This window comes from Stenella coeruleoalba, assembly GCF_951394435.1.
Source record: "Stenella coeruleoalba genome assembly, chromosome: 3".
Taxonomy (NCBI): Eukaryota; Metazoa; Chordata; class Mammalia; order Artiodactyla; family Delphinidae; genus Stenella; species Stenella coeruleoalba.
Genome location: NC_137148.1, coordinates 93,251,218 through 93,275,914, shown reverse-complemented (window position 1 = coordinate 93,275,914; position 24,697 = coordinate 93,251,218). Strand labels below are relative to the sequence as shown.

The window sequence follows — 24,697 nt, the reverse complement described above, 5'->3', positions numbered from 1 at the left end:
AAGACTTCTACCCTACAGAAATCTGCACTTCCCAGGTGCGAGCAGGTCTACCTGAACCTCTGCTCATCACATACCTTAAGAAGCCTAAAATTGGAGCAAGGAATAACGTAACTTATGAAACAAAGGCAGAAGAGACAGTTCTATGTGTATTTCTCTCTGTCTTTGTTGACCATCCTCGGCTGTAACTCAAAGGTCAGCAAACTTTTTCTGTAAAGTAAATATTTTTGGCTTTGCAGCCAAATGGTTTCTGTTGCAACCACTCAACTCTGCCCGTAGTGCAAGTTGTAGTGCAGAAGTAGCTGTATACAGCACGTAAACAAGTGTGTGCCAATAAAAATTTCTTTATAAAAACAAGTTGGATTTACCCAGGAGGCCAGATTTGGCCCAAGGGCTACAGTGTGCCCTAACTAATCAAGTATTTGCCTTCTCTGCCCAACCTCCCTCTTAACCAGAACGTGGTTCAACTACCGTGAAATATTATACATTATTATCCAACCCCCTTCCCACTTTGAGATCCTCCTAGACTCTAGGCTCTGCTTCCCTGCTTGGGCTATAATATTTGCTTAATAATAGCAATGATGGAAGAGTAGTAATAGAAGGGGTTAACATTTATTGAATGTGCCATTTACAATGTGCCAGGTATCACACAAGGTTCTTCATAAAGACTGTCTCGCTGAATCCTCAAAGCAATCTAGTGAGATAGGTATAATTCTCATTTCCATTTTACAAATAAAGAAAATGAGCCTGAGAGGTGTCAAATTTTCTTCTCATGGTCACCCAGGGTGAAGCTGAGTTCTAACCCCAATCTGTCTGGATCCACAGCCAGAGTTAAACGCCACCCTGGGCTGCTTCCCAGAAGCACATGTGGTTGTCCAGTTAGAAGGTGTCTATATGACCACTCCTCCTACACTTTCCTCTGGGGGGTGGGGCATACTTTGTGTTGCCACCCACACTCTGGTGGACAGTGACAGGCCCTGACAGATGACATCTATTACCTCGAGGCAGTGGCTCTTCTACTTTACATAAAGTTTTAACATTCAACATAAACCCAAGTACAAGTGCCAGATATGATGCACCATGACCGGAAAATGTTATATCTGTGCCTATTTGTCCTCCCTCCAACAACAGTGATGCACCCAAGGGTATTAGAGATCAGCACGTACCCTCAACTCGTTCCCTAGGTTCACAGTCAGACAGAGAATCTTGACACGACTGGAAATCTCAAAACACAGCATGTGTTCCCACAGAAGATTCCCCAATGAAAACAAAGCTGGAGAGGCTGTCTTTTCTCCACTGTATATTCTTGCCTCCTTTATCAAAGATAAGGTGACCATATGTGCGTGGGTTTAACTCTGGGCTTTCTATCCTGTTCCATTGATCTATATGCCTGTTTTTGTGCCAGTACCATACTGTCTTGATTACAGTAGCTTTGTAGTAGAGTCTGAAGTCAGGGAGCCTGATTCCCCCTGCTCCGTTTTTCTTTCTCAAGATTGCTTTGGCTATTTGGGGTCTTTTGTGTTTCCATACAAATTGTGAAATTTTTTGTTCTAGTTCTGTGAAAAATGCCAGTGGTAGTTTGATAGGGATTGCATTGAATCTCTAGATTGCTTTGGGTAGTAGAGTCATTTTCACAATGTTGATATTCCAATCCAAGAACATGGTATATCTTTCCTTCTATTTGTATCATCTTTAATTTCTTTCATCAGTGTCTTATAATTTTCTGCATATAGGTCTTTTGTCTCCTTAGGTAGGTTTATTCCTAGATATTTTATTCTTTTTGTTGCAATGGTAAATGGGAGTGTTTTCTTAATTTCACTTTCAGATATTTCATCATTAGTGTATAGGAATGCAAGAGATTTCTGGGCATTAATTTTGTATCTTGCTACTTTACAAAATTCATTGATTAACTCTAGTAGTTTTCTGGTAGCATCTTTAGGATTCTCTATGTATAGTATCATGTCATCTGCAAACAGTGACAGCTTTACTTCTTCTTTTCCAATTCAGATTCCTTTTATTTCTTTTTCTTCTCTGATTGCTGTGGCTACAACTTCCAAAACACTGTTGAATAAGAGTGGTGAGAGTGGGCAACGTTGTGTTGTTCGTGATCTTAGTGAAAATGGTTTCAGTTTTTCACCATTGAGGACGATGTTGGCTGTGGGTTTGTCATATATGGCCTTTATTATGTTGAGAAAAGTTCCCTCTATGCCTACTTTCTGGAGGGTTTTTATCATAAATGGGTGTTGAATTTGAATGGTGCTGGGAAAACTGGACAGCTACATGTAAAAGAATGAAATTAGAACACTCCCTAACACCATATACAAAAATAAACTCAAAATGGATTAAAGACCTAAATATAACGCCAGACACTATCAAACTCTTAGAGGAAAACATAGGCAGAACACTCTATGACATAAATCACAGCAAGATCCTTTTTGACCCACCTCCTAGAGAAATGGAAATAAAAACAAAAATAAACAAATGGGACCTACTGAAACTTCAAAGCTTTTGCACAGCAAAGGAAACCATAAACAAGATCAAAAGACAACCCTCAGAATGGGAGAAAATATTTGCAAACGAAGGAACTGACAAAGAATTAATCTCCAAAATTTACAAGCAGCTCATGCAGCTCAATATCAAAAAAAGCAAACAACCCAATCCAAGAATGGGCAGAAGACCTAAATAGACATTTCTCCAAAGAAGGTATACAGATTGCCAACAAACACATGACAGAATGCTCAACATCATTCATCATTAGAGAAATGCAAATCAAAACTACAAAGAGATATCATCTCACACTGGTCAGAATGGCCATCATCAAAAAATCCACAAACAATAAATTCTGGAGAGGGTGTGGAGAAAAGGGAACCCTCTTGCACTGTTGGTGGGAATGTAAATTGATACAGACATTGTGGAGAACTGTATGGAGGTTCCTTAAAAAACTAAAAATAGAACAACCATACAACCCAGCAATCCCACTACTGGCATATACCCTGAGAAAACCATAATTCAAAAAGAGGCATGTATCACAATGTTCATTGCAGCTCTATTTGCAATAGCCAGGACATGGACGCAACCTAAGTGTCCAACAACAGATGAATGGATAAAGAAGATGTTGCACTTATATACAATGGAATATTACTCAGCCATAAAAAGAAACGAAATTGAGTTATTTGTAGTGAGGTGGATGGACCTAGAGACTGTCGTACAGAATGAAGTAAGTCAGAAAGAGAAGAAAAAATACTGTATGCTCACACATATATATGGAATCTAAAAAAATGGTCATGAATAACCTAGGGGCAAGACGGGAATAAAGACACAGACCTACTAGAGAATGGACTTGAGGATACAGGGAGGGGGAATGGTAAGCTGGCACAAAGTGAGAGAGTGGCATGGACATACATACACTACCAAGTGTAAAATAGATAGCTAGTGGGAAGCAGCTGCATAGCACAGGGAGATCAGCTCAGTGCTTTGTGACCACCTAGAGGGGTGGGATAGGGAGGGTGGGAGGGAGGGAGACGCAAGAGGGAAGAGATATGGGGACATATGTATATGTATAACTGATTCACTTTGTTATAAAGCAGAAACTACTAACACACCATTGTAAAGCAATTATACTCCAATAAAGATGTTAAAAAAAAAAAAAAAAAAACAAAGCTGGAGGAGCTGAGAGGGATGGGTTATGTAAACACACCTAGCAGGGACCTCAGAGATTGCTGGGTAGGAAGGGCTGCTCCTCAGAAGAAATGAACCAATGGGCAAATTTAAAACAAGTCAATGAGATGATTTGAAAATCCTGCTGTTCTTATCTTTTTGGTAAAGAGGACCAGACCTGTAGCACTCCATTGTCATTTTCCCCACTGTGTTTAAGAAAAAAGGGTGAAAGTCATCAACTTTTTTGATCCCACTGTAAATGTACAGGTCATCATTATACCAAGAGAGGAGAGAGGAAATGAGAGCCAATTAATAAAAATTTGTATTCAGCCTGGGAATTTAGCTAGAGCACGTATCACCGGGGTATCTGAGCTCGTCACCTCCACCCCGTCAGCCACCCGATCTGATCCTATTCCTCTGTATTTGTTGAATTTGGTTCCCATGTGGCAACATATCATAATTCAGGTCTTGAAGATGAGCCCTCGTCCCACCCTCCATCACATCAATCATCTTGCTGTGGTGACGTGTGTTCCTGCACAACAGTGCAGAAGAGACCTCTTGTTTTTGGGAAAACGCTGCAGAGAAAATGCTCACCACTGATTGTGCTGTGTGGTCCCTGCTCAAGACGTTCTGACATGGGCTTGAGGGACTAAGTCCTAAACACACATCCGCTTTCCCTCTGTGGCCAGCTGTATAAAACTGCAAAGAGACACACTTAATGGATTCATGATTTCGAAATAGCTGCCACTGAAGTAATTTGTGTATACAGCATCAGACTAAGCGAGACAGTGAACATGACAGTGAGTGGGATGGATCTTCATCCCCCAATGTAAGGAGCACCCAAGGGACACATTCTGAGATGTGAAGCAAAACATGGCCCAAATGTAACAACCAAAAAATAGGAATAGTTGTCAAAAAGGATAAAAAAGACTGTGTAAAGCAGATATGCTGAAAGAAAAAAAAATACGGAAGACTAAGCCTTTAAAAAATGATATTTAAAAAATCTACAAGAGCCAGCGGATTCCAAATCAAAGATATTTTGAAAAATAGTTTTCAGCCTTAATACAGTATTGTTGCTTTTTACCCCCAAAACAAGCAAATTAGAGATTTCTCTTTGTATCACTACTGCTTAATTTTTGAAAGTCTGCCCAAATGCATTTTCATTAAGTACCCTCTCTGACATTGACAAATGCGAACAAATAGTGAGGGTTCTTGACTAAAATACTAAAGGGAAAGAAGTAAAATTCTATTCAAAATAATTTTCAACGACAGCATTAAAATTTACAATATTACCCACAGGTTTAAGCAAGAAGCTGAAGCTTTAAACTAACAGCATGTTCACTAAATAAATATATCTTCAGTTGTTTTTGCTTCGAAGGACAGAAAGCAATTCATGCTCTTTGATATAAAAACATTTTTTTCCAAATATGGGAGGATTTACCAGTATGAAAATTGACCTAAGGTAAGTTTCTAGAAGCCAAGACTTTTCGTCTTAAAATTTCATAGCTAAATCCACATAAAAGAAATTAAGTGTTCAGTCAATAACTCTGCTTGGGTGTATGGCTGGAAGTACTAGATATACCTGTGAAAAGGCATGAGGTGACTATAATAAAACCCGCAGCCATCACTTTTACATCACTTTATATGTATGCAACTTGAATAAATATTCAGCCTAATTATTATCTTTCAATATTTTAAATGATCTTTGACCTTAAAAATAAATCCAATACTAGGATATAATTTCCCTTACTCACTCAACAAAAATTTAAGCAGTTTAAAGATTAGCACCTGTGTATTTTTTACTCCTCTTGACAGCAGACGCTATCCTCAAAAAAGCACTACCCAAGACCACGACAACCACATTATGGTGCTTAACGCCTCCTCCCCAAAATTCAGTATGCTTGTGTCAAAACTAATATATAAATATCGAATGAAATTTCCTTGGAAGACCAAAACTTCCTGATAGAAAGAAGACTATCTCAGTGAATAAGACCAACAGTGGATGCATATCCAAATTTCAATAGTCAGATTGCTTGGAAACAACCCCATCTCAATACCTTCTTGATAACCATTATGGATAGACACATAACTAGGTAACGATGCTCAGATATTCAAGAAAGCACATGACAAAATTATAGATGTGAAACACTGGCTGTTAACACTTGTCTACACAGTTCAGTTCAAAGTTTATACTGTCTGAATCTCAATGTGTTTTATAAAGTCAAAAAGCAAAGAAAAAAACTCACCCAACAATAACACATTGTTCAAAAAGAGAGATAATACAGACTCAACTAACGGTCATGTGAAATGAAACAGAAGAGAAGATATAAGCTGTCTGATAAAAAGTAAACCCAATCACTGAATCAAGTATATTTTGAGATGTTACTTGTCATATTGACACATGAAAATTCTTCTCAATTCTTTCCAATCAAGGTACTCCAAGCATGGTTGAGGGTGGTGGCATACTAAACAAAACTCTTTCCAGAGATAAACCTAATCCAGAAAAAGAAAAAAAATGCTTTTTATTTAAATATCCTGTAGACCTACAATGAATACAGACAGAAAGTGCTGTCAGTTACAATCCTTTATACATATGCCTTTGGCTGTTTATTACCTCTCATCCTTCCAGCAGGGGTTTAATACCAGAATTTTCCATTATCAAATTATTCCCTTTGCTTACTTTTCAGGGCGCTGCACTTAACTCTTTTAAGTCACCAGGGTCCTAATTAGTAGGAGATGCCATCGGCTGTGACCTGGATGTCTGAAGGAGTTAATGTAGCTCACAAAGCTTCCAGCCAGAAGCCACACCTATGGTGTGTTTATAGGGGAAATGGCTATTTCGGTAAAACATGGTGACCCCTAACATTATAGTACTCTAACACTAGTTTACTGATCTGCAACCTGACAACCAAAATGAACACTTCCCTCCTCAGACAGCCAACTTGCCCCAGGGAAAATCTAAACTAAGTTTAAAAAAATACTGGCTGTCCTTAATGGAGATCAAAGCTTTTATTAAAAAAAAAAAAAAAAAAAAAGAACGCACACACACACATACCCCTATTCTAGATTAAGTGTGAGTAAACTAATGAACACTGTTTGAATGCACACCTTTTTTTTTTTTTCCTGTTCCCTCCTGTATGACTTGTAAAAGAAGAAAAAAATATCACTGTTGCCCAGAGCCCAGAGAAGCTGGGCTCCAATTCCTCCCCTTCCACCCCAACGAACCCCGAAATAGCTAACAATAACCAGCAGCTGACACCTAAATAGCCCTCACCACATGCCAGGCAGCATTCTAAGTGCTTTATATATATATATACACACAAATATATACACTCAATCCTCACAACAACCCAATGAGAGAGGTACTCTATATTCCCCATTTTACAGACAAGGAAAGTGAAGTACAGAGAGATTAAGTAATATGTCCAAGGTCACACAGCTAACTAGTGGCAGAGCTGGGTACAAGCCCAGACAGATTGGGCTCCAGAAGCAGCACACAAAGCCATGAGGCAATGCTGCAAAAACAGTAAACAACTCAAAGGAGAGTCTGATTGCTTTGCTTTGCTCAGCAGGAAAGTTTGTAGAGAAAAATTTCAGAAATTATGATTTTTACAGCTTCCTATAATAACAAAGACTGGGAATATCTGTGGACAAAGTTATCTTCCAATACTGCTTTTGCATCATTTCTATATAAACTTTAATTATTAAGCAGGAATACCCTTTTACAAACCTGGTTAGCCAAGATTCAGAAACCAAAATCATGGAGAAATAGGAAGCTATAGGAGACTCCAGAGAAGCACATTTCTAGATTCACAAAGTAGGACAGTACTCAGAATACTAATCAGTAAATGGATCCTAGACACTCCAGAAAATAATCAAGTCAGTTATTTAACAAAGTGGTTTGTAAGTACTTTAAAAATGAAAGGCATGATATAAACCTTTGGAAGGACCATTTGACAAACTCTCAGTTGCCTTAAATAATATTCTTTAACTAAGTAATTTCTGCCTTGGCAATTTTTCCTTAGGAACTCATCAGAGATGCTTACACAAGTTCATCTGCAAAGGTATTTATTACACAAATATTTTAAATAGAGTCTTTCTAATTTTTCTTAAGGGTCTAAAAATAAGGGAAAGGATTAAATTGCTTATAGCTATATGATGCAAAAAAAATTGGAATGTTTAATGGCATGGGGAAATGAATAGAAAATTACATGAAAAGAACACTAAATTTCCTTATCCTGATATATAGCAAATATCAGGTCCATCTACTTCATATAAATACATTATATCACAATAATAATTATCTCTGGGTGGTGAGATTAAACTAACATATTCTTTTTCATGTTATCTATGTTTTACAGATTTCTAACATAAATGTTTACTAATTTTATAATCTGGAGAAAAAAACAAAATTTTTAAGAGAAAAGGCATTTGGTCATGAAGCCTAATACATTATAATGCTTAAAATGATAAGCTCATCAGTCTTGTTTCCTTCTTGGATATCATGAATAGACTGGCAGATCATGAGACTGCACAGAATACACGGATTTCAGCAAGGGATCTGACAGTCCTCATGACATTCTTGTAGAGAAACGTAGGCTGGCTGATAGTCAGGGTTCAGAGAGTTGTTAGTACGTGAAAAGCTGAACCAAATATCATGGATGAACAGATGGCTAACTACAAAGAAGGTCCTACTTCTCAGCTCTGACCGTGCCTTCGGCATGGTACCCAAGCTACACTTTTCAAAGTCATGGCTAGTGAGAAGCTAGGAAGAGTTGGATGTGTGAAAACTGGGTAACAGCCACTAACATTGACCATGTTTCTGGAACAGAATTTAGCACTGATGTGGGTCTTTCCAATGCCAGAGCCCCCTCCACACACAGCATTTTCCAAACCTAAGTAAGTGTTTGTCAAATAAACATCACCATTATGATTCAAATAATTCTGACAGGCTAAAACACTCACCTGAAACCAAGATGCTATTTAACAGAGTCAGTAAATGTAAAGCCCTACATTCAGTTCAGTAACAATTTTACAAGTGTACTTGGCAACAGTTTGGGTGACGCAATGACCATTTTAGACTAAATAACAGTCAGCACAATGGAGGATTTTTGTTGAACGGAGGTAACAAGTACACTGGCAGATCCCATCTGAAAGTACTGAGTACATTTCTGACCTTACTCAAAGTGGGAATTCAACAAAACAGAGTAAGTCCAGAAGAATATGATCAGGGACATTCTAAGCCTGATTGGGAAAATTCAAAGAAACGGGGACTATTTAATTAGGTGGGCATTTAAAGGGACCTAACCAATATTTAAATGTTTGCTCTGTAATTCTGGGAAGAGGGGGAATCAAATTACTCTGTTATACTGGAAATTACAGTTTGTGTTCTGTTTCTACCATTCCACTGAAACTGCTCATCAAGGTCAGCAACGACCTTGAACTTGCCAAATCCAAAAGGCACCTCTCTACCCGATATTAACTGACTTCATGGCATTCAGTAAACAGCTCTGTGCCCTCCTTCCAACACTCCCATTACCACCTCTAGGACAAGTCATTCTTATCTCTTTTCTCTAGTTCCTGCTTCACACAACCTCTAGATGTCAGAGGTTGATCTGCTCTCGACCTTCTTCTCTCATTCCTCTATTTTCTCTCAGTGATTTTATCAATTCCTGTGGGTTTAAATAGTCTCTACGCTGATTACTGGCCAATTTAAATTTCCACTCCACACCTTTTCTCTGAACTCAGGGTTCTCTTGTATACTCAGAAGCATTTCCACCAGAAGCATTCCTGATTCCACATGCTACCCTTCAATGTGAGTTCTCCCCTGTCAGCATAACACACTCAGATGCTCCACCCATAACCCGGAGAATCATCTTAGCATCACCTCTTGCCCTCACCTGTCATACCCAATCACTAAGATGTCTATTCTACCTCCAACCTGGGTCTTGAATCAGACCACTTCTCTTCACTTCCACCACTACTACCCAAGCCAAGTGAGTGTCATCTCTAAATGTGACTTGCCAAGGGTCTCCAGACCAATCTCCTCAGAGCTTCAACAAAAGGTCTGCGTAAACAATAAGCTGGATCATGACTCTTCTGTGCTTTAATGGTGGCCTCATGCACTTTGAAGAAAACATCACAAAATTCTTGTAATGGTCTCAGGACACTTCAGTATCAGACCCCTGCCTATCCACTCTCACCCCATCCAGTACCACCGTCGCCCTGCTTGGGCCACACTGGTTTGCTCTCAACTGTATAAGTGCAGGAAACTCCTTTCAGCCACGAGGGCTTGGAAAAGTTTGTTCCTCCAGACTCTGCCAATAGCTGGTAACTTCTTTTCCTTTATGTCTCAGCTTAAAAGTCACTTCCTTAGAGACTGCTCCCAGGACCACCCTGTCTGATGTGTACAACGCTCTGCCCCCAATTATTTTCTATCACAGCCTTTCATGGCCCCTTTATGACACTTATCACAACTTCCAAGGATTTTCTTCCTTTACTTAATTTTTGTCTCTCTCCTTAACACCGCCTGCTTGGAATGTCAGTTCCAAGAGGGAAGGAACCTTACTGTCTTATTCCTCATTGTATTAGCAGAGCTCAAAAACTTTTTCAATGTTGAATATGGGAAGGAATAAAACCAGACTTCACTCCCAACATAAGGAAAATCTTCCTAAAATTAAGAGTTGTCTGGCAATGGAATAGACAGCCTTGTACAGACAAACTGACCATCATGGGAAGAGGGATCAAGCAGAAATTGGGTGGCCACTTTTATCTGAGATGACATAAAGGGAGTTTCCATGCTGGGTGGGATCCTGGGCGAGATAACAATTCAGGTCCTCTCCACACAGTTTCCAGTTCTATAAAGAGAATTCTAAAGGAGTTTCAGGTTAAACATATACTCCCAAAGTAGCAAACATCATAATTCCTAATGAGAGGAAATTCTCACTAAAATGGCCCCATGAAACCACTTTGTACCCTGACCAAAAGTAACTTCCTGAAGTTAAATCAGTGCAGGCTCCCTCTGTCCACCCTGCCAGATGTGGTTTGGGACAATGACAGCCCACAGTGGTCTCCTTTCCGAGCTGTACAAAACGTGGCCCAGAAACGAGTTGGCAGATCAAGCGAACCCACTCGCAGTAAACCTAAAGTTCCACTCTTCATTCATTTGTGATGCTGCTCTGTAAACACACCAGGATCGCTTTATTTAGTGTCACATCCATTAATAATGCAGAGATCTTTATACAGGCAGGCAGAGAAAATTGGCCCTGAGTGATTTCGTTACTACAGGGTATACACGAAGTCAAAGGGACTGAGAGTCTCATTACAACTCTGTAGAAGTTGCTGGCAATATAGACAGCGGTTGTGGAGCTGACCACCACACAACAAAGCAATTCAGGCAAGGTATCCACTTCATGATCTTCTGGGGTCTTACAGTCAAAGAGTTAACTCTTCTCTCCCTCATACTATAGATATACGAGAGACCTAAAGACCAGTCGAAGACCATTCCTTCTACTCTTTTAGCTTCCTTCATCTCTAACTTTTTTTAAAGTAAAAAACCCAAAAATATGGCCAATGCTTGCTTCTGATGGCACCTTTACAAGGATTGGTCATTTTGTCAGCAGATTAGATAATGCACCACTAGATATTCCAAAATGTTGCTAATGAGCCTATGAGGCCATGAGCTTTGTCCTTGAATTTTTCACCAAAAAAAAAATGTTTTTTCAGGAAGATAGTAAACTTTACAAAGCCAAAGATGTTTAAAATTCCTTTTTATAACATTCAGTGTTAACAATGCTGTGGGGAAATAATGTGTAGGGAAGCCGAGAATGAGAACTCTGAAGACCTTTCTAAAGGGCTGGTGGGCAGTACTTTCCATTTAAAATACAAACTCCCTTTGATTCGGCAATCCGTCTGCTGGATATACGCCATATGTGTATCCTCTAATTAGTAGATTTAAATAGTATACAAGAGTGTTCATTTTTATTATGGCTTATAACAGCAAAAGCTTAACAGTAAGCCACAGTGCATCCGTAAAATGGGATAATAAACAGTTGCTAAGAACGAATGAGATGGGTTTCCATGTGCTGACAATAAAAAACCTTCAAGATATATTAAGCAAAAAAAGCACAGTATGTGTGTCTCTAAACACAACTAAATATTCATTTTTGAAAATTCTGGAGAAATGTATGAGAAATGTAAAAGTGGTGGTCTCTGAAACACTGGATTGAGAATGTGACTATCATATTTATTTTAAGCTCTTCTGTACTAGTTATTTTCACTGTGTGTAGTCATTATTATTTTATTAATAAGAATAATAACTATATGCAGTATTTTCTGCACGGTCTGGAAGCATCTACTTGCTCTCTGCAGGAGTGGGAAGGCGAGCATTCTTTCCCATTCTCCACAAGGTGAGCCAGAGTCTACTCAGTGGGCACGTAGCCACCCCTCCTCAACCAGTCCAGGAGAATTCAGAGGTTGCTGAGGTCCCTGCCCACACTCACTCCTTCCCCCTTTGTGTGGCCTACATGCACAGGTAAGGGGTAATTGTCATTTCTGCTCTTCCACTTTTAGATGTATATCATCCATCTCTGAAAAGCTGACTTAAGGGAGAATGTGTAGAGTTCTTCCACTGCAAGAGATACCAGGGGAAAATCAGTGTTTCCCTTAGTGCTATTTATTCTATAATTATATTATTACCAAAACAAAACCAAGGAAATAAAACCATTTCAACTTTAAAGTATAGTACTCTCCATTCTGCCAAATCCCATGAGAACCAGAAAGATCACAGTCCAAGGGGTTTTCCTCCCAACTTAGAATCTTGTATTTGCCTATCTCAAAATACTAAACAACTCTTTCAACTAAAATTGCTTCCACAAGAGAAAGTCGAGTACACTAAAGTTGAAAAGATGAAGTGCAATCTACATTCAACTTATTCGATGTTGAAGACCTTAAAGAGCACTTGAACATTGTTTTGTTCTTATTCCATCAAACAAATGCTTCCAACCCTACAGAAGAGGGGGGAGAAAAAGAAAAGTCACAGGAAATCATGCCTCTGTTTTTCCTATTATTTGACCTTGGACTTGAGGTGGGGAAGCTACTTAAAGTATCAAGTGACCTTTCCAAACTGTATAAAACAATTCCCATAGTACTTTTGCTTTGTCAGAAGGTTGTGATACAAAGGCATTTGCTAAAATTTATTTTATGTATCTATTCATCATTTTTTGACTTTACTGATGAATATAGAAAGTAAGGCCAAATGTCTATTTGAAAAAATCTAATATCTACTTAGCTGAAAATCTGCTCCCACTAAATCTGATTTTATATAAGCTTTCTGATCCCTCCCCCCAAAAAAGTAATTTCATTTTTGTTTTGAGGGGATGTAAAAGTAATTAGTGAAATGAGCAAACTATAGTCTGGTGCATTGAGCTGTCTGTGGTACTGAAAAAATGACACCAAAGCTGAAATGTACTGAGCTAAGTTCTTACAAAGCCTCTCCATCACACTATTTTAATTCAAGCACTTCCGTCCATGACTCACCTGAACCATCTATTTTGATAGACTGTGTATAAACATTTTATAAAAGGTCACACTGACTTGCTTTCCAAGGTTCTCCATGGAAATGTCAGGGCCTCCCCAAGCTTCGTTAAAGCAATTCCGGTGGGCAGAGAGCCAGAACATTGGCTATAACACTTACTTTTCCTGAATGCAGTAAGAAATCCTACCATGTACCAGAAACCCATACTAGCTAGCTCTCACTATCCAATCATCATACTGCTATGCTAAAAAGAAAAAGAGGAAGTGTCACATTAGACTGCATGCTATGCCCAAGAACATGCTCTGAACAGCAGCATAACCCCCGCATTGAGTTCCTTAACTCAAAGCTAATCTATATACTTAGAATTCTTAATAGTAAACTGAGAAGTACCTATTTGCTTAAAACTTATGAAAGAAGTACATCTATAGCAGTGACATCAGTAAGTTAAAAAGGGGTCAATTCGTCATTTTCCACACATGGATACATTAGCCTATGCACTTGATTTTCCTGTGTTTCAGAGTGAACTATTTCAGCAGCAATCACTGACTACTCTCTGGATAAATTAGAACATGTTTTTTCTGGTTCTTGATTTCCAGCTCAGGGTCTCCACATTTATTTGGTCCTTTTCCATTTCATATTTTTAAAAAAGCATCTCAGGTAAGAATTTGGAACTTCAGCTTGAGGAAAACAAAAATCACTCTAGATTAAACACTGAATGTAAAAGCTACATCCAAAACAACTAAATGATATTACCTGAGCATCCATTTTGAAACTATCTTAAGTGTGGCTGGTTTAGCAGAAACCATGTATCAGGTCAGATAATTCCAATTATAAAAATATAACTTTTTGTGATGTTTATGTTGCCCCAACAATAAAGAGGTTCACTGTGCTTATAACCCTTAGAGGGGGAATTCATGTCTTCATTTTTATCACCCGTGCTCTTCGTACTCTAATCAATATATCTATGCATTTGTGTAACAGAAATGGTCCTCAAAATTAGCCAGGGGTGGAATTCTTTCAAGTGTGAAATGATCTTTAAAAATATGACTTCTTTTATTTGTATTACTTTCTCTAAGTTTTAAGAGTTCTAATATGGTATCAAAAATTTTTTACACCACGTAATTAACATCTGGCCAATGTTAGTGGCCAATGTTTGGTCCTCACAAACTCCTATAAGTTATTTCAAAAAAATCTCCCCATAATTCTTAAAAGGTTAGCATTTTCAGGAAGACACTTTGTTCTTGGTGTTAATACCATCAAATGTCCTCCGCCTTGAATGCTTGTTTTGCTGTGTGTTTTTCAGAAGGAACAGGAATAATACGAAAGCTGATGTTTAATTAAAAAACAAAACAAAAGAGCAAGGTCTCTTTCTAGGGTGGATTAAATAAAACTACTCTGGTCTTCAAGCCAAAAATAAAAATTAAATTACTTGATTTTTATAAATACCTAAGAAGATTTTAGAAAAACCGTTTAAGTCTAACCCTATTCAAATACCAAACGTTTGGATTTAGAGAGGAACCACAGACAAAGACATGTCCATGTTCAGGGTTGCTAACAAGCAGTAGCAGAGTGCAGCAGGAAGCATTCTGGGTGGAAGCTAGGAGGACAGGCCTGGTCACGCTCTGCACTGTCTAGCTATGGAATCTGGCAAGCTGGTCACCTCTTCTGACTGCAGGTACCTCATCTGTAAACCAAGTCAAAGGGCCATTAGACCTGTTTTGTTCCCTAGCCTTAAGTGTCTACCCTTCAAGTCAAAATGAAAAGATACTCTCATGATGCTTAAGTTACATTTTAGTATTACTTTAAAATGTTTGAAAGAATCTCAAAAGCCCACGATCATTAGTGCTGAATTAAAGATGTGTAATTATTTAATAGTAAACTGAGAAGTAATTAAAGATGTGTGAATTATTAAAATTTTAAAGGGTCCAAATGTGTTTGCCTTGTTTTGGCAGTGCAGTTTTATTACTTAACTCTAAATATTCTCACTCTTTCTAATTCTCATTCTCTATCCTCCTTCCTTCAAAATCACACTTTTCAAAGTCTTTGCAAATTTGAAAGCATGATGAAGTAATTTCTCTCCCCTCATGTGGGGTCATGTGTATCTTTATTTTGCTTGGGCAATAGTTAAAATTGGTTTCTTCCATATTTAGTATGTTTTTGCAAATTACTAACTTAAAATTAATTTAACTTATAATTAATGCTAAGTTATTTAAATTCAACGGCAACTCCTAAAGGAAAGCAGCCTAAATTCGAGGGTTTAATAGTTCTGCCAAATGCCTAACACCTGATCCAAAACAACCAGAAAATGCATATTAGTGTAAGTTCTAAACTGGAAAATCTCAATCTCTCTTAATTTTTGAAAACTCTAGTTATTTTATTCCCAAACCTTAATATTCCTTTAACTGAAAGCTACAGCAAAATAAACAACTTAAAAGACAACCCATGAATTTTAGACGGACTATTCTGAAATGGTCAGTAACAGTCAAATCTAACAATAGAGTTCCTGGCTACATTTAAACAAAACAAACATTTTCCTAACAAGTTCACTCACAAGGGCAGTGGCCTTTGCTCTTAAGTGACATTTTTAATAAATAATGTAACGATTGTACCTGAAAATCTACCAAACTACCAGATATACAGAATTTGTATTCTTAATTTACAACAGATTTTTTTCTTCAACTTTACAGTAAGATATAGAAAAGGTTAGAGTTTTCTTCTTGTCTTATTGATATACAGTAGCAAGAAATATCACGGGCCTATTTTCTTCTCTAAGCTACAGTTATGGAAGGTGATACACATGGGCACAATCTTCCATAATGGCCCACCCATCTTGTTAAATGTTTATTAGACGAGAATACACATTTACCTGGCGGACTAAGGCTAGTATATAACTGGCCTTGAGCAAAACAAATACAGTGACTGATATGGAGAAGTGGATCTACCTAAAGAAGAGAGGGGAAAATCTGAAAGCTTTAACAAATACATCCTGGAAACTACTGCACATTTACATGCTGCACTGTTTGTTTTGTTTTTAACTTCTTGAAAGAACAGGTCAGGTGCTAAGGTAAGAATACAGCGTGTGTCTTCTGTAACCTCAAGCAAGGACACGAGAGCTTGGAAAAAGCGTTTGCTGCCTTGCACTTCCCCCAGCTGAAGTCATTCATAAACAGCAGAACCCCGAAGTTACCTGTATTTCCCTGGCGTGGTACACGATGATCAGACCGAGCAGGATGATCGTGGAGAGACTGATAAGGCATTTCAGAGCTAAGGAATACAGCGACGCCTGCAACACAGACAGAAGCACTTTTTAAAAAAAAAAAAAAGAAGCAGCACTTTTAACCACCTTTAAGATCCGGGGGGTCGGTCAATCCCCAGCAAGGGGACCTGAATTCCCAGTAGGAGGATGGGGGTAGGGGCACCTGTCTCGGCTCTGTGATCTGTCAGATCACTTGGCCTCACAGGAAAGTGAGAGAGGAGATCCCGGAAGGCCAAGCAGCGGGGTCCTCGACACCACAGACCCAAGCGCAGCTCGTGGCTCTCAAAACCTGAGAGGAAGTTATCCTTGAGTTTAAGCGCTTGGGTTTGAAAGGGGCCTCCGACATCGTGAGCACCAGGAGAGGAGCAGAGCATGCTTTCCTCACCGACTCCTGAAATCACTTCTTTAACGTGCCCAAACTCGCTGGGCATTCACTGCCTCCAGAACTTTGCGCGCGGAAAAGCTTCCTCTCCAGAGTTGCCTTGCGGATTAGGGGAGCGAGTCTCAGCGGTGCTCGCCGTCCCGGCGGGCACCTCCAATTGTCCGGGAAAAGCTCGGAACTGGCAGGCAGAGAGTTCCCACCAGCGCCCATCCCAACCACTCGGTGTCCGGCTCTGCGGCCCGGGAACGGTGAGCAAAGGGCTGGAGCACTTACCTTGTCGTAGGCGCCCCACGACAGCTCGGTCTCGATGACCATGACCACGATGCCGAACATGCCGAAGATGAGCGCGTAGTCGCTGAGCCGCTTGCGCTTCTCGAACAGGGCGCGCCGGTGGCCCAGCTTGTAGCCGATGTTCTGGTTCTTCTTTTTGCTGGACTTGGTGCCACCGCTGCTGCCATGCCCGCTGCCACCGCCGCCGCCTCCAGCGCTGCCTCCGCCGCCGGCTCCGTAGAGCGCCAGGTTATTGGAGTTGTTGTGCTCCGGCTTAGATACCACGATCTCCGGGGCTGAGGACGAAGCTGCGGCGGCCGCGGCTGCAGACGGGGAGGACGCGCCGCCACCTCCTCCAACAGACGCCGGGGGCTGTAGGGGCTGTGCCTCGGAGTCCATCTCGTGCAGGTTCCGGCGGGACGCGCTCAAGTTGCTGAGCGGCCGCATGACGCCCCCGTTGTACCTACAGCTGCTCATGGCTATTTCGGTGAAGGGGTTGCTCTCGCGGCGCGCCTGGGGCTGGCTGTGCTGGTGGTGCGCCGGGTGCGGGTGGTGGTGGTGGTGGTGGTGGTGCGAGAGCGGGGGCCCGGAGCCCAGGCTGCCGAGGCTGCCCGTGGGGCTGGCGGCGGGCTGCAGGCTGTGGCACTGGTGGTACTGGGAGGCGGACGCCGGCTGCTGCGCGTACTGCTGCCGGAGCGCACTGGCATGGCTGGACGGCGTCAGCTCGCTCACATTGAGCTGGCTGCCCCGGCGCGACGAGCAGCAGCAGCAGCACGACGAGCCTGACAGCGGCGAGGAGGTACGGGTCCGGAAGGCGCCGCCGGGCGAGGAGGTGCGGAGCAGCAGGGACAGGTTATCCCCCGCCCCCGCCCCCGGGGCACCGGAGGAGGCGCAGCTGTTGCACCGGAGGCATGGGCTGCTGCCGCCGCTGCCCTGCTGCTGGTGCGCGAGGTGCGGGGGGTGGTGAGGGTGCGGGAGGGGCGCGAAGGGCGGGCACGGCTTGTCCTGGCTCTGCTGCTGCTGCTGGCAATGCAGGTGTGAGGAGAGCGGTGGCGGTGGCGGCTGCTCCGAGAAGAAGCCGCGCTGGAACTGCAATGGGGTTTCCATGTCAGGGCTGTTAAAGCTGCAGGGAGACCAGGCGGTGGTGCACCCTGCGCAATGCGTTATGGTAGGGAGCGGAGACTCCTGCTGCTGGTGCGAGGAAGGGCCCATGCCGGCTCCGGTAGAATCCAGGCGGCGCGTCCAATTGGTTGGGCTCACCAAAACAATGGGCATGACATCACCTGCGGGGACCAAGACTGAGTTTGCAGTGCGCGCGGTTTAGGGGAGCGTGTGAGAGAGAGAGAGATGGGGGCGGGGGGGGGGGTAGAATCTGCAGAATGAAAACCCTCGGAGGCGCAGGCCAGGACAGGGTGAGGGCGGGGGTTCCACCTGCTGATTGGGAGCACCCGTGAGCACCACCAGGTAGTGCAGCGGGTCTGCAGAGGGAGGAGGAAAAAACAGGCGTCCCCTCCTTCCCGTGCCACCACCCCCCTAACTAGTGCCGGACGCGCAGTCTAGATCCCCTGCACCGGGCACTGCAGCACGTTGAGCCACCCCAGCCAGGGGGTCAGGCGAGGGAACAGTGCGGAACCCGGGCCACTCCTCCACCGGCATGCACGCCTCTTAGAGCTGCAGAACAGCAGCCTCCTCGCCCCACGCCCACTTCTCCCTAATTGTCCCGCTGAGAGTGGGCTGCCGGCTGCCCGCCAAATAACTGCGGGGGCACCCGCTTTGGAGAGAAAAAGTTTGACGACTAGCTAAGCCAGTGCAGCAGGGCTTAGAGAGAACCCCGGGGCCTGAGCCCTTGTTTGGCCGCTGCGAGACCCGAACGGGCCCGGCTCACCGATCTTCCCCACGCCGCTGGTCTCTGGCGCCGGGGAGTCGGGATTGGCTGCGCGGTGCTCTCGCCCTAATGCGCTGCGGCGCGGGTAGGGTTAACCTCCTTGGCGCCTGGGCCTGGGGAGGATGGGGGCGGGGCCGGAGGAGGGGATCCCCTTCGTCCGCGGGAGGAGCCCGCGCGGGCTTCCCGGGTCCCCCTGGCGGGGGCGGAGGGCTTTCCCCGCCACTGCCTGCTCACATTTGCGCCTTCTGCAGAACATGAGGGGCTGGCGCCCCCGGCCGCCAGGTCCTGGGCTACGGCGCTCAGGCCCTCTGGCCGCCCCAGTGGGTAGGTCCGCGGGCTTTTCCTGCCATGGAGAAGAGGTTTGCTCGAGAGTCTGGGGAATGCTCAGCGACCGCCGGCCACCAGCTTGTCTTCTGTTCTTCCTCCTCCACACCTGCAGCACAGACACAAAGCAAAGGCGGATCACTGTGGCGCAAACACCTAGCATCTTATGTGCCAAGCCCTGACTGCGGCGGGGGCGGCGGATGGAGAGGGGCCTGGCGCTGGCTGATTCACACCGGCAGTCATAGCCTGGCTAGGAAATTATTAATAATAACTCGGACTGAATAATAGCTGCCTGGGGACAGTGCTGGAGTTTTGCTAGTTAGGTGTAATATTTATTTATTTGCTAATAAACTAATAAAAATTACGCTTTGTGTCTCACAAATTTCCTGTGATGTGTCCTTCTGTTGGGCGATATACTAACACAAAGCGGTAGGGGACCCTTTCAAGGGTTCGTTGTTACTGCTCCATCTTAAGTCATTATCGTTTGTATTTCTTTGTAAGTTGAGATTCCCATCTCCAGAAAAGGGAATGAAATACACTGGCCAGTTGAATATTTGTTTCCCTTTTAAATCGTGATTTTAGAGCATGATTTGTATGATAGAAGTTATAACGAGTTAGAAATTAAAGTGAAAGCGGATCACCCTCATTAGGTAATTGGAATTCTCAGCTGGATCCAATTTCTTGATATTCTACTCGGCAGCTACCCTGAAGTTGCTTACCACGTACCTGCTCCTAAGAGAGAGTTCGCGTTTTCAGTGCCTTGGAGTGAATAATTCATTTTAGGATATCCTTTGGATATGAGTTAAGCAATTTTAATTTTTTGTGCATGCAAGTAAACAGATCCAGAAGAAAAAAAGGGAGAGGGTTGCTTTTAGTCCCATAGAACTTGCATTTCTCTGTAGTCTTGGTCAAAAATAGAATTTGAATGGCTAAAAACTGGAGACAGCATTTTATTTTTATATTCCATGATAATTTTTGGTAATTTAATAAAATTTGTTTAGAATTTTGATCATAGAATCTTTGTGGTAGCAGAGTAGATCTGCATGAATTGTGTGGTGAACATGACTATTAAAAACAATTCTAATGAGTAATTTGAAATTACAATGAAAGCTTCCAAATTAAAATATTTTCACCTTCTGGTGTGAAACAAAATTCAACTCAAGCACAAAATCCATAATACATTCATTTTCACTTTATAACAAATTATATGAGCTTCTTCTCATTGCTACGCATAGCTGACTAAGTGAAAAAGTTTGACTCATCCTTCCAAACCTAAATACATCAAATACATTTATCATGGTAAATTAATACTTTCATTAGCCTTTGGTAAATTTTGTTGAATGACTACATCAATCCCCTCTCCAAATATCACAATAATTGTTACCAGCACAAAATTAGATATAAGGTTCGAAAGTTATTAAAATGTCATTCTAAAAAGTAATGGCTGCAAAAAAACACAAAAAAGTAATGGCTGCATCTTCTATTGTCAAACTGACTTTCTCAAATAGCAAATTCAAAGCTTCAAAGAAGTTCCATAGATAAAATAACAGGGAAAAAATTATTGTATCTTTTGCCATGTATATCTCTATGCCTTAGTACCGGATTAGGTGCAGTGCCTTTAGTCATGTAGAAACAGAGTGTTTGCTGAGATTTACGACAATGATGGAGTTAACCACTGCTCACAGAGGGGGATCAGGGGAGGAAAGGGTGCACAAGGTAAGAAAGAAATGGAGATTTGGCAAACAAAATGAGGAGCTGTCAGAATACCAAAACTCAGATTACCAGTGCTTCCACCTAGTCAGTGCCTTACAAAAGCTCATGAAATAATACAGTTATGTAAAACCCACTGTGATGGAGAAAGAGGAGAGCAAGTCAGTCAGCTATTTATCATCTTTCTGTTTCAGGGAATCATCTGATCACACACACTCAAAAAATCTTCTTGCTAATAAATGTCTGTATTTGGAGTACAATAATCCACTATTAGTATGGTGATGAAAAGCGACAAGATGCCCCGACAACTTTGTTTTACTTTTAGCCTGAATCCTCATAACTTTATTGTTTGGGGCATTTTACACTATTGAGTTATGACAGGGGCACATTTAAGAAGTTCTCCTTTTCATCAATCCTCTTTTCTTTATAAAATTAACAAATGGATTTTAAGCTTATATGTAAACTTTTCATATAGCATACCATAATTTTGCTTTTTTCCCCATATATAGGATTATAGATGCGACATGTAAAGTTAAGCAGTTAGAACAACAAAGACAATATTCTTCCATGTGGATAGTACTTAGCACATAGTAAACACTCATTTATATTTGTGAGAGTGAGGAGGGAAGGAGAGGAAGAGAATTACGAAAGATTGAAAGGTGACAATACAAGGGCCTATAACCTCCAATAATAAGCTCTTGGAAAATTGCATGTGCTTCTCTTTCTGTCATTAAGATATATAAGTGCTGGAATTTCTCTAGTTTAACACCAGAGGTCATACTCATCCACAAAATACATTTCAAATACTATCAGTTAAATACCTTTATTTCCAGTGTCACATTCTTGTAAAAATTCCCTGGTTTTTTTTTTCCTTATGGATTAGAAAGATTGCTTTTGAATTTGGATGTTTCTGATCTATCTGCAAAGGCAGTCAGAACAGCTGATGCAGGGGTCCAGGGCATCTGTTTCCCACACTGAGTGCTCTGAGGGATACTTTGACCTATACAGTAAATGTTTTTCTGGGATTTTCTTTTTTCTTTGCCTGGTTGAGTAAATTATTTGGTGGTGCCAAGCACAGGGGTTGTGACAAGACACAGCCTCTCTGAACTCAGTTTGCTTAGCAGTCAGTGCAAATGGGGACTCGGGATAATGTCAGAGTCGCTCCTTGCTTCCCGACATGTCTCATGAAAAACACTTCTTCTTAAGCCACGTATTGTCATCCTAACTTCATAAGAAATGTACATTTTAGGATATCATTGTTACACGTATTCTTTTGCTTCCACATTTTTACTAGAAAGTATCAAGACCTGAATGAGCTTATTGATGATAGTCTTGTTAAGTAATACCACCATTATTCAGGGATTAATTATCCTGTTAGGGCCTATTCATTAACTTTTCCAAATTTGTTTTACCCTTATCCTTGCCTCCTACCATTTCTCAGCTAATTAGCATATCTATAAAAGTCTCAGTAGTGCCAGCAAAAAAAAAAAAAGATAGAACTTATACTAGTTTTGTTAGCAGAATTGAACTATGTTACACAATTAAATAGGTGAACAGGTTGAAATTATTGACTATAAGTCTTTTTAAAATAGTCTACAGATTACATAAACAAATATCCCTTGGCAACTAGAAACACACATCTGAATCTAAATAGAAAGTCATAAAAAAGACAGTGGATAGCACATTCTAGTTTATAAAGCAGTTTCTCATGTGTTACTTTATTTGCATCTCTCAAGAACCCTATGCAAGGTAGGGAAGTTTTTATGATCATCTCTACTTTACAGGTAAGGATAACCCTGAGATGTGGGCTACCCCAGGTCACACAGCTGGTGAGTAGCAAGAAAAAGCCAGACTTCAAGTACATTCTTCTGAGTCTGTCTGATGAGTCTGTTTAACACTCCTCTAGCCTTTCCTCCATAGCAGAAAAATTACCTATTGACTCTATCAACTCATACAGGCTGATACTCCACTAATAGTCAAGGAATGGACAGCAGTGGCTTATCATTACCATTCACTGCCTTTGAACGACCTCATGAACATATCCTCACTGGCTTGGTTGGGATTCTGAGATTCTTAACTACTCCCCTTTCGTTAACTTCATTTGATCAACAGAATAATTCATGAAATGGCAGTGCTGTATGCATGCAGGTCCAAGGTACCCAATTAAAAAGTATTAAAAAAATAAAGATTCTACTCTATTCAGACACAGTCTTCTGCTGACTTTGCTGGCAGCCTGGGCATTTCTCATTTTTGCCAATGTCCATAGTAAAAGCTGAAGGCCGCTGAAGGCCCTGAAGACTACTTATTAGCACTAACAGAGTCCATTTTGTCTTTTTATGTAATAAGTGAGAAGAAAGAGGCACAAGCTCTTTGCCCTGTGGCTTAGAGGAACTCTCCTGCAGTCCTGCAGGGATCCAGCCTGGCTCTCGGCTCTTGTGCTCTGGCAGAGTTGTCTTCTCGTTGCATCTCCCTTTGTGCCAAAGAGTGAGCAGGGAACCAGAGAAAGGAGGTGGGGCTCTATGCCACAGGCAGAGATAAACCAGTGTGTCTTACAGGAGGAGTAGAGAGTTACCAAAAGTGGGATCAAGGATATGCAAAACCATTCCTAAGTATGGAAGTCAAAGCTTCCACTTGGTGATCCCCGAAGTTTCATGGTGGCTCAGTGCTCAAACATAATGATGCTACAAAAGTTCTTGAAGTTTGTTTTCCCTCTGAAATCCAATGTATTATCCCATCATTATTTTCTCTTCTCTTACAGGATTAGGATCCATGATGAATTAGCTCTTTTTTCTCTTTTCCTGTTAATTCCATTCCCATAGGTTATTCATCAACCCTCTATGTTTTCCTTTTTCTTTTCTACCTCTTGCCAAACAGGCTCAGGAAATCAATTAATCATCCTTTGTCTATCTTTATATTACTATTTCCCTTTCTGGAACTATTTGTAAATTCCTACTCCCAAATAATTGCTTTAGGGCAAGGAGAGGGCTGGTGCCCACTCATATAAAGGTGAAAAGCATGCTTTTCTAAGTAGAATTAAACATAATGTCATCAGCAGCAAAACACTCTAAATGTTGATAAATCTTGAAGTTCCACATATTCATCCTCATCCAATAAGCCAGATTTTTCTTAAAAATGACTTTTATTCTGTGTTGTTGATGTTTTATTTTTTAGCTATAAATTTAGTAGCACTTTTTCTCTATTATTTCTATCCGTATGCTACAAAATGACATACATGATACAACATAACAGAAAAAAACACAACAGATATATACTACACAAATATAATGACAAAACACACTATTTGACACAGTGTTTTACCCTTGTTCCTTAGAACGAGTGCTTCTCAAAAATGTTTTAATTAGTCAAAACTATTGGTTACTTTTGTTCACAAGTCAAGTTCTCTTAACAAGGGGTATTTCTTGTCTCTTGTAACTACAAATATCATGATTAGGGAAGACTTCAGTGCTGTTTGTTTCAGAGGTTAAGACATCATCAGGTTTCCAGCAACTTTCTTGTCATTGTCCTCCTTCATATATATTGATCAGACTAATTTACCTTATGGTGGGAAAAATGGCTGTAGCAATTCTAGGCTTCATATCCACAACCATGCTATCCAGAGGGCAGCAGATCACCCCTGTCCCAACATTCCAACAACTCTCTTGACATATCTATTGAACTATC

The 24,697-nt window shown here is 41.3% G+C and overlaps 1 protein-coding gene across 1 annotated transcript in view; it reads right to left on the bottom strand.

Annotated features, from left to right (window-relative positions):
* The window catches only part of KCNN2 (potassium calcium-activated channel subfamily N member 2), a 183,189-nt gene extending 164,882 nt beyond the window's left edge, over positions 1–18,307 (bottom strand). The window contains exons 1-2 of the mRNA XM_079916639.1: positions 17,101–18,307; positions 16,377–16,472 (exon numbers count right to left, since the gene is read on the bottom strand). Coding sequence (XP_079772765.1) covers positions 16,377–16,472; positions 17,101–18,204 — 1,200 coding nt within the window. The 5' untranslated portion in view covers positions 18,205–18,307. The remainder of the gene's footprint in view (positions 1–16,376; positions 16,473–17,100) is intronic.
* Positions 18,308–24,697: the final 6,390 nt, after the last annotated feature.